The sequence below is a fragment of the Halyomorpha halys genome, unplaced genomic scaffold, assembly GCF_000696795.3.
Source record: "Halyomorpha halys isolate HHAL.00 unplaced genomic scaffold, Hhal_1.1 Scaffold356.1, whole genome shotgun sequence".
Classification (NCBI taxonomy): domain Eukaryota; kingdom Metazoa; phylum Arthropoda; class Insecta; order Hemiptera; family Pentatomidae; genus Halyomorpha; species Halyomorpha halys.
Genome location: NW_027111799.1, coordinates 436,973 through 448,110, shown reverse-complemented (window position 1 = coordinate 448,110; position 11,138 = coordinate 436,973). Strand labels below are relative to the sequence as shown.

The window sequence follows — 11,138 nt, the reverse complement described above, 5'->3', positions numbered from 1 at the left end:
TTATTGTAGGATGGTCACATCCCTCCTGGGGCTTCTCAGCTCAATGTACAAAGAGGTCAAGCTCTGCAGGTCCACCAACTGCTTCCGCATTGAACCGGATATGGAGAACTTGATGAAGACGTCCAGGGACCCGGACTTCCTGCTCTTCCTCTGGCAAGGATGGAGGGACGCCATCGGACCACCTACTCGTCACATTTATGAATCATTGATCAAGATACAGAACGATATAGCTTCAAAGAGTAGTAAGTTTATTTCAAGTCATATACAAGGGTTGAGATTCTTAAGGCGTCACCTTATAGTACAAGAGTTGGGAAGAAATAAAAGGCAGTTAGCTCACCCCAATTTTTGAATACTTTAATAAAAACCATGTATAATTAACTAGTCAAAATTGATAACTCTGCCAAGTATAGGTAGGGGGAATAAAAAATGGCGGCTGTTTCAAAACCTTAAAAAAACATTAATTTTTCATTCGGAGCTCTATATCCTAAAAATTACCAATAGCAGTAGAAAATCTAAGAGAACATTATTTATAGAAGAGTACATTTTTTGAAATATTAGCCCTAAAAGAGCTATTTACGTCCAATAGTTCTCGAGATATAGCTTATTAAAAAGCAACATTTCTTAAAAATCTTCTGAAAGATTAGTAGTTAGCTAATTTATTTTGAGAAATCTATATCTCAGGAACTAAGAGACGTATAGATGTCTATTAGCACACAAATTAATCCTAGTTTAATGAACTATAAAGAAGTTTATGACCTTTACCTTCGTAGGAATAGGAGTTTTCAAGATATTTGCTAAAATAAATTGATTTATAGTTGTTCGAACAATAAGTTTGATTTACGAAAAACTTCATTTCAGAAACCATTGGACGTACAGATGTTTGCCAGCGCTCAAATTAAAGCTTGTTAAATTTACTCCAAAATAGTTAATTATGTTTATCTTTGTAGGAGTAGTAGTTTTTATGATATTTGACAAAATAAACTCACAAAATGTTAATTTCTAGTTCTTCGTATAAAAAAATATATCTATAGTTCTTCGTTGGATTTTTGAAAAAATATATCTCTAGATTCATAAGACGTACTCATGTCTGCCAACACTCAAAATAAAGGAAATTTAACTTACTATAAAGTAGTTTATGACATTTATCTTCGATGGGGTAGTAGTTTTAATGATATTCACATATAAATATAATTTTGGCAAATGAAAATTTATCCGAAAAACTATAAATCAATTGATTTTAGCAAATTTCATGTAAACTATTACTCCTACGAAGATAAACATCATAAACTACTTTCTAGCTCATTAAACTAGCTTTAATTTGAGTGCTAATAAACATCTGTACATCAAATGGTTTTTGAGATATGATTTTTTCAATATAAGTTCACTGACTACTGATCTTTTAGTACGCCCCATACAACATTTTTATGTAATGTTGCTTTTTAAAAAGCTATATCTCGAAAATTATAACTATAACTATAACGTAAATAACTCTATTAGGGCTCACATTTTAGCAAATTTACTCTTCTTTAAATGACGTCCTCTTAGGTTTTCTTGTGTTGCTCCTACTTTTTGAGATATAGGACTCCAAATGAAAAATCTTTTTTTTTTATCGCTTTGAAACACCCGCCATTTTTTATTCCTCTACCTAAACTTGGCAGACTCATGAATATTCACTAGTAGTTATACATAGTTTTCATTAAAGTAATCAAAAATTGGGGTGAGATAACTACCTTTTTTCTCCTCTTGGGCTCTTGTACTAAATATGAGCAATCTCGTGTTTAACACTGCACACCATATTGTGGTTAAAATGTATTTATTTACAAAGTGGGTTTGATGTCCTAAGCAGTTTTGTCTTCGATTATTTTGATTGATAGATAATCGTATATATATAACAGCAGTATCGATCCTATTTCTCTCTCTCAGGAACAGCGGCTATTATCGAATAGTTTATCAAAAGAAAGGGAATTTCATGGAGAAGAGACGATTTATGAATTAAACATTTTTAATTATTACTAGTAATTAAATAGTAAAGTGAGAATTGAAAACTCTGACAGATGAGTCGGCGGATCGAGGCGATAAAAATTGTGATTTTACCAATACGCAGTGCCTTTGGGCCAATACTTAACGTAAGTTAGACCCTGCGTTTTAAAACCATAAAATGAACTGTTTTTGAGATAGCGCACGAATTAGGTACGGGTCAAATCTCATTCAAAGGTTAGCTTTGATTCAGCCAACGGCTCCACCGATTTTTATTTTTGTTGGCTCAAATTATTCCACTAGATAGCGTGAATGTTTTGAAACGAGTTCAAGAGACTGAAAATGATAGTATGAAACTTGTTTTGTCTGTCCGTCTGCGCTTCTTTAACAATATATCTATCTAAAGACTTAACCTGGCCATAGGTTGTACTGGTTAATTTTACATAGTGATATTCTAATAATGTTTAGAACAATCTAAGCTCAAATATCGAAAAAAATATGTTTAGTCTGTCCGTTTCATAATATATAACGTTATTTTGATTTAATAGCTCAAAAGATTTCTAATTTTCATGTCACAAACTATCCGGGTTCCTACTGAAAATACGTAGCCCGCCTGAAACATCCGTTGATGTACGGCCTAGCTACGAAGTCTCAAAGAGTATATTTTCAGGTTTAATTTAAGTTCACGGATAGCTGAATCTTAAAAATAAAATGGAAATCATATTACAACTTTATGATATTTCTTTTCATGACTTTTTACTATACCATTTATCCACTTCTTTATACTTCATATCATCCCAACAACGTTTCGGGCTCTTCTGCTCATTATTAAGTTCTACAAATAAAAATATTAACAATCAACAGTTTTACAATTAACATCTAGTTAGAATCGACAAAGTTTACATTGCATTTTAATGAGAAAAAAAATTACACATTTACATTCATTATTATTTTTTTTTTTTAATTAAAAACATTATAGTTTTATTTTTCATTAGTGCTGTTTTCCAAAAATGTTTTTAGAGTTAAAAATCATTTTTATTTTAAGTTATTATTGACATTTTAATGTTATTAAAGAGTAAAATATTTATGAATTATCTTTTATATTGGACGTTTTCTTTCTGTCCATCTGTAAATCCAAATTTCAATGCACTGAGTCCTGAATTTTAAATAAATACAGCCGTAGTCATTATAAAGTATGCAGCTTTATCAATTGTGTGTGTTTTGAATAGACTTTCTTGATAATATAATATTGTTTGTAGGAATGAACATGATATCTCTTATATTTCGAATGAATCAAAGAGAAGAAGGTAACATATCTAATGCGAGAGTTCTCGCAGGAGTAAATTAGTATAAAACTAATTAATTCTCTTTGTATCAGATTACAAAGACATGGGGGAGTGCTGGAGAGAAGAGCTGGAAGTCCCCTGGCTCCAGGAGACTGTGGAGCGGCTGATGGAACAAGTTGCCCCCCTGCACAGGCTGCTCCACGCCTACGTGAGGTGGGCACTGAGGGCTTACTACGGGCCACAGTTCGTCTCTGAGCTGGGGCCCATACCGGCCCATCTTCTAGGTATCTTTGTTCGTAGTATTTCTTTGTCAATTAATATCTGAGCCATAGAGGTACAAAACGGCAAAATATACATAATTTAGCTAACTGTTTTTTGTTATCCATTATTATGAAAATTTTAAAATGTCGGAAGATTAATAGTAGACCGTATGTAATAGATTGTAGGAAGATATTTCGGTTGGCGGTCAATAAAGCTATCAAAATATTAACAACAAAAAATATATGTATATATTTATTAGCAATCAAGGTATAGAGCTTCTTTTCAGGTTAACCAGGACTGTTACCTGCAGCTTTCACTCTGCAATATCCAGGCCTCAGCCCTAATGATGCTTTGCAAAGTGGGGCAAAACGTTGTTTACTAATAATTTGTTTGTTTATATTTTTAATATTTATCACTTTGTTGTTGGTGTCGAGGTCCAGGACGTGGCTAGGATGACAGAGAATATAATAATTGACTCCCTAGGAATCATCCACCACCACATGCATGGAAATTAATGAGTGGGGGAGTTATCCAGAGGAGGGATGGCATGCATGCATCGCATATCTTATCTGTTGTTTTATTTATTTATTACTTTATTATTTTTAATATTCTAATATTTTTTGAGTGGAATTTGTTGATAAAATGAAATAATGGTTGTAAAATAGAAGGGAAAGAATAAAAGGAATAAATTGAAAAGCTTGTATTTAGTTTGTAGACTGGTATTAATTGTAAAAGAATACTGTGGAAAAAAAAATATTATCTTTCTATTATATTATATCATATAAAAATATGTAATTTATATATGACCACGGATTGATCAGTATGCTGTGTAATATGGCAACCCGATGTATTTGGGCAGCATGAATGAATAAATTTCTTTCTCTCTCTCCTATTTTTAGCTATTATATTTTACATACATTACTTTTTTTAGTTTTATATTTATTATCGGTATTAAGATGTATGAAAGTTATTAAACGACCGCCATTTTTTATTCCCCACTTAGTTTATGACACTTGTATTTACAGGAGTGGTAGTGCCCATGATATTTACTAAAATAAATTGATTTACAGTTTTTTGGACAAATTTTCAAGTGCAAAACTTTTATTCATAAGCGAATATCATGAAAACTTCTACTCCTATTAAGATACGTGTCATAAACTATTTTATAGTAAGTTAAATTACCTTTATTTTGAATGCTAACAGACATATGTACGTCAATTTGCTTTGTCAAATATCAGGAAAACTATTAATCCTACGAAGATAAACATCCCGAACTACTTTATAGTCCATTAAACTAGCTTTAATTTCAGTGCTAATAGACATCTGTAGGTTGAATAGTTTTTGAGATGTAGATTTCTCAAAATTCGTTAACCACTGATATTTCAGTACTTTTTTAATGGATTGTTGCTTTTTTAAAATCCTTTATCTTGGGAAGTATTTAACGTAAACAGCTCTCGATTAGGGATCATATTTTAGTAAATTCACTTCTTTAAGTGATGTTTTTTAGTGTCGTTGGTAGTTTTAAAGATATAGGGCTCCGAAAGAAAAATCAATTTTTTTTAATCTTTTGAAACAGCCGCTATTTTGTATTCCCCCTACCTATACTTGGCAGACTCATCAATTTTGACTATTAATTTTACATAATTATAGATTTCTCAAAATAACTTTACTAAGTACTGATGTTTCATCGCATCTTTCATGAGTTGTTACTTTTCAAAAAACTATTGAACGAAAATAGCTCTATCAGTGCTTACATTTTAGCAAATTTATTCTACTTTAAATGATGTTCTCTTTAGGTTTTTTAGTGTTGTACGTAGTTTTAATGGTATAGAGCTCCTAATAAAAAGTTTTATTTTTATCTTTTTGAAACACCCGGAATTTTTTATTCCCCATAACTATACTTGGCAGATCCATAATTTTGACTAGTAATTATACATAGTTTTCATTAAAGTAATCAAAAGTGGGAGGTGAGATAACTGCCTTTTTTCTCCTCTTGGACTCCGGTACTGTTACTATTTACTATAGTATAGAGAAATAGGGTTATACTAAACCCACATCGCCTTACCGACATGCGCACACTTTCAGCGATATCTCCGTAAAATGCAGGGGCAATTAGCAATGCAAGCTATCAATGTTGATCGGTAAAGTTGACCAGTTAGTGCAAGAACCCAAGAGGAGAAAAAAGGCAGTTATCTCACCCTAATTTTTGATCACCTTAATGAAAAATATGTACATTTAATAGTCAAAATTGATGAGTCTGCCAATTATAGGTAGGAGGGTTAAAAAATAGCGGCTGTTCCAGTTCAAAGCGATAAAAAAAACTAATTTTTCATTCGGAGCTCTATACCTTAAAAAGTAGGAACAACACAAGAACACCTAAGAGAACGTCATTTAAAGAAGAGTAAATTTGCTAAAATATGAGCCCTAATAGAGTTATTTACGTTAAATAGTTTTCGGGATATAGCTTTTTAAAAAGCAACATTTCATAAAAATGTTGTATGGGACGTACTAAAAGATCAGTTGTTAGTGAAAAACCATTTGACGTACAGATGGCTATTAGCACTCAAATTAAAGCTAGTTTAATCAGCTATAAAGTAGTTCATGATGTTCATCTTCTTATGGTAGTAGTTTATGTGAAATTTTCTAAAATAAATTGATTTATAGTTGTTCGGACAAATTTTCATTTGCCAAATTTATATTCATATGTGAATACCATAAAAACTACTTTTTTTCAAACCAAAAATTATATACAACAACGAGAAATTAACATTTTGAATATTTACTTTGTCAAATATCATAAAATCTACTATTCCATGCCCTTGCCGCCAACTATCTTTTTCTGTCTTCTGTGAGAGTATCTGAGATCCACGAGCTCCGAACCAGAGGCCTCTTACGTTGAAGTCTCTTTCCCCGAGAAGAGACTTAAAAACTTAGATCCAAATAAACTTCTTCTTTAAATTGAGATAGAGGGGCCTCTGCCATGGATAAATTCTCCCTGATGTCCTCTTGGAGGAAGTTTGAAGAAACGTCCGTGCACCTCAATATATTAACAGCTAAAGATTTTTTTTTTTAATAATCTATTTATTGTTATTTTCAACTGTATAAAAATATATACAACAAGTAAATTTGCTGTAGGTGACGTAGTGACATGATACAAACATGTGGAGAATCTACCCATTGATAGAACTCCAATAACATTTCTAGTGAAGATCTCGAGGCCATCTTCATAAGATAATTTTACTAGTTTTAGTTGCCATGCGTCTATTAGCTAAAATAGTTTTTATGTATACATATAGTTGGCCGTATAACTTTATATATAAGAAGTCAGGGTTGCGGTCAAAAAAGAACAAATAGTTAAAAACTATTTAATGTCTGACCTTTCGCCCCACTTTGCTGGGCTTCTTCAGGGCTGTTCAAAGCGATAGGCTAAACAGGAACAGCCCTGAAGAACCCCTGCAAAGTGGCGCGAAACGTCGGACATAAAATAGTTAAAAATTATTTGTTCTTTTTTTTACAGCAACTCTGACCATCTTCTTATATTTAAAATAGTTTTTAGTTGTCTATTTCAACTAATTTTGTTTTAAGATTTAGCGGTAGTGAACAGTCAATTACTAAATTATTTCTAATTTGTTAGAGGAACTAATTCTGATAACTATGTATCTATTAGTTAATTAAATTTAGCTAGTTAATGCCCAACTCTGCTTGATATTAGGAGGTGAACATTCAGGATCTAGAGCTGTTAACGTGTTTGTGCTAAGTGTTGTGTTGTGTCAACGTGGGCAGGTGGGAGTGAGAGGTTGTTAACTCAAACCTGGGTCTGCAGTAGTGGTGTAATTTTCGATATATATCGTGTCGATAGTTTTCTAGTATATTTGATATATTTGAAAATATAGAAAATCCGATATATCAATAAATATTTTTATATATATTGAGGTCCGTGTTTTTCTGTTTCACCAGTCCGATAAATGTTTCGTGTCACACTAGTAGTTTTTTTTTTATTTCAAATTATTTGAAGTATTTAAGCCATTCAGTTGAAAGGATGACTACCTCCATAAAACAGCTCGTAATACTTTCAATCTTGATATCGTAAAAATTTGGAATTGTATACATTTTTGAGAGCAGAACATTAATTTTAGTTAACTGTTATATTTTTATATTTCCTACCGTACGTTTATAAAAGAAAAATGTTATAATTTCGCTACGTGAAATATTATTAAAAGTACTTTTCTCAAAACTGTTGAAATTCGTGTAAGCTAACCTATCAACTAAAAGTTGCATTTGGTAAATTAGTATGGGGAGGTATTGCTCTACAGTGTATAATATAAAAATATACAACGTTTCGGCCAACATGGCCATTCTCAATATAAATTTATACCTCACATCCGACAACCTTGAAATTAAATAAAAAAAATAATTTTATTCTGGGATATATGTCCCCTAAGAATAAATACTTGGTTCATATATTAAGATTTTTATCTGACAAGCATTTACAAGTTTTCAGATAGTAAAATGAAATTACATTGGGATATTGGCTGAAATGCTGTTTATAATGTTAATCTATATATGCCTATTTATTTTATTAGAATGGTTTTGTTATACAATAAGTGGAGGAATAGGTGTTCTGTAAAGGAAAAAATGGATGAGGACTGGCGAATGGAGATGGGAAGAGAATTCCAGAAGGAGGTTGCACGTATGACGAAGGATTTGCTAAAGAAGGCGGTTCTATAGGAGGGCATATATAAATCAATCGGTAGGGATTTGGTGTTTAATGAGTGGATGGATGAACGAAGAGTGAGGAGATCAAGGATATAGGTAGGTTTCATAATTTTAAGAATTTGTAATAGGAAAACACTAAGGAGGTATTGCCTTCGGGAGGTTGGATAGAGCAACTTCAACAGCGGGAGACTTGAGAGCGCCTTGGGAGCTCAAAGTAAATCTTGCAAAGCAATTCATGAGTCTCTTCAGTCTCAACTCTAGTCCTGCAGATTTCCCTCTATACACCAAGGATCCTTAGTCGAAGTGGGCGAAGACGAAAGAGGATATTAGAAGCTGACGGGTGTTCTGAAGAATGGACTTACGGAATCTTAGGAATTGTTTGAGTACAGTTAAGGATTTCCGTGTGATTCGGAAATATAATTATTCCAGGATTATTTTATTTATTATTCATTATTATTATCCAGGATTATTTATTATTTCCTTCTTGGTTGAAGGTGACTCCCAGGTTTTTTTATTGTAGGACAGAAGTGAATAGGTTGGTTGTTAAGGAAGAGCGGAGGACAGTAAGGGAGGGAATGAAGGAAGCGCTTGGAACCAATAAGAAGAACAATCTTAATATTTTTTGGAGGCGATTCTGCCATCATTAATATCATCATTAATTCCATCACATCATTAATTCCAGTCAAGTTGCCCAATTTTTTCACTTCACTATTAAATTTTGAAACTTTTAATTACAAATCAACTCAACTCTGTTGTCACTCTTATCACGCAATATTTCTATGATAATCTCTGACAAAAAATATTGTGTGATAAAAGTGTTAAATTAATCTGCAATTAAAACTTTTGAAATTTAACTTAAAAATAAAAAATGGCAATTTGACTGAAATTAATGAATTGAAAAACTTGCAAAAAGTTTTTAAATTGTTGGATGTGAGGTATGAATTAACATTGAGGAAGGCCATATTGGATATTTAAAGAAATAATAAAGTATATTTTGAGAATTAACATGGATACTAATAATTTATTTAAACAATAAAACTGGTCTCAGAATAGTGAAAAAAGATTATATACAAAATAGGAAAATCTTATCTGAAACCAGCGTCTATGGTAGTGGTATGAGTACACAAGAGGAAAAAGTTAGTTCACTCCAATTTTTTATTACTTTAATGAAAACTTTGTATAATTACTAGTCTAAATTAATGAGACTGCCAAGTAAAGGTAGGCGGAATAAAAAATGGCGGCTATTTCAAAACGTGAAAAAAAATTAATTTTTCAATTGGAGCTCTATATCTTTAAAACTACCAACCACACGAGAAAACCTAAGAGAACATCATTTAAAGCAGAGCAAATTTGCTAAAATATGAGCCCTAATAGAACTATTTATGTACAACAGTTTCATTTCACAGCAACATTTCATATAGAATGAACTGAAAAATCAGTAGATATTGAATTTCTTTTTGAGAAACTATATCTCAAAAACCATTTGACGTACAAACGTCTATTAGCATTCAAATAAAAGCTAGTTTAATGTATTATACAGTAGTTTATGACGTATATCTTCGTTGAAGTAGTAGTTTTCATAATATTCGACAAAATAAATTCAAAAAATGTTAATTTTTAGTTGTTCGGATAATTATTGAAACAATATATCTAACAATAGTTGTTGGACAGATTTTTTGGATTTGTGAAAAAAAAATCCCAGGAAGTATTTGACGTACAGATACTAGCCGGTACTCAAATTAAAGTTATTTGAATTTTCCATAAAGTAAAACATAACATTTATCTTCGTAGGAATAGCAGTTTTCGTTATATTTGCTAAAATAAATTGATTTCTTGGTAATTTAACTTCCTATAAAGTAGGTTATGGCACGTATCTTTGTAGTAGTAGTAGTAGTATTTGTAATATGGGCATTTGAAATTTTGTCCGAAGTTTTCGAATTTATTTTGGTAAATCTCTATCTCAAAAACCATACAACGTACAGATTTCTATTAGCAATCAAATTGAGGCTAGTTCAATGTACTATAAAGTAGTTTATGACGTATTATCTTCGTAGGAGCAGTAGTTTTTATGATAATTGCTAAAATCAATTAATTTATAGTTGTCCAGAAAAATTTCATGGGCAAAATTTATATTCATATGCGAATATCATAAAAACCACTACCATTACGAAGATACGTGTTATAAACTAGTTTATAGTAAGTTAAATCAAAACTTGGGGTGAAATAACTGCATTTTTTCTCTTTTCTCTTGTACACAGCTAGTTTAATTATATTTTTTTCGGGCGTTAAGTAAATGAAGAAAAAAAATAAAAACCTTTTATAAATAATTTAGGAAGCAATGAGCGAGAAGAGCTAAAGTCAACAAAAAGACTTCAATTAAGGAAGGAAAGGTATTTGCAGAGTGAGCTAAGTAAAGATAAACTTAATGAAAATAGAAGAGGCCCTTCGACAGTAGGCACAGCTGATCCCTACTTGAGTTAATTTGTCCGCCCCCCCCCCCCACTTGAGATCCTATGTCTTGATTTCCATTTATTGCTTTGTTTTCCACGGATCTAATGTCAACATAAATAAAATGAGAAGGGTTTATAAAGAAATTACTTAAATTTGCATAAGATATTGCCTATTTTTCCACTTGAAGAAAACACATAAATAATGATAAAGGAACTTACGTTTCTTTCCCGGATATTAAAAACGAAGAAACAGTAGTGAAGTAGTTAGTGCTTCCTTAGTTGATTTACAACTTGAATGATTTGATGACAACATAGAAAATACTTAGTGTTAAGGCCATATTTAATAATTAATTTGTGAATATTTTGTAAACAATCTATATTTAGTATTAGTAATAATAATTTATTTATTTTTTAATGGGGCAACCACCAAACTAATAGAGTTACCCTG

The 11,138-nt window shown here is 31.5% G+C and overlaps 1 protein-coding gene across 1 annotated transcript in view; it reads left to right on the top strand.

The window, feature by feature from the left end:
- Nucleotides 1–9: 9 nt before the first annotated feature.
- The window catches only part of LOC106681670 (angiotensin-converting enzyme-like protein Ace3), a gene marked incomplete at its 5' end in the record, with an annotated part of 32,437 nt that continues 21,308 nt past the window's right edge, over nt 10–11,138 (top strand). The window contains 2 exon segments of the mRNA XM_067049783.1: nt 10–242; nt 3,356–3,547. Of these exon segments, the coding sequence (XP_066905884.1) occupies nt 10–242; nt 3,356–3,547 (425 nt within the window).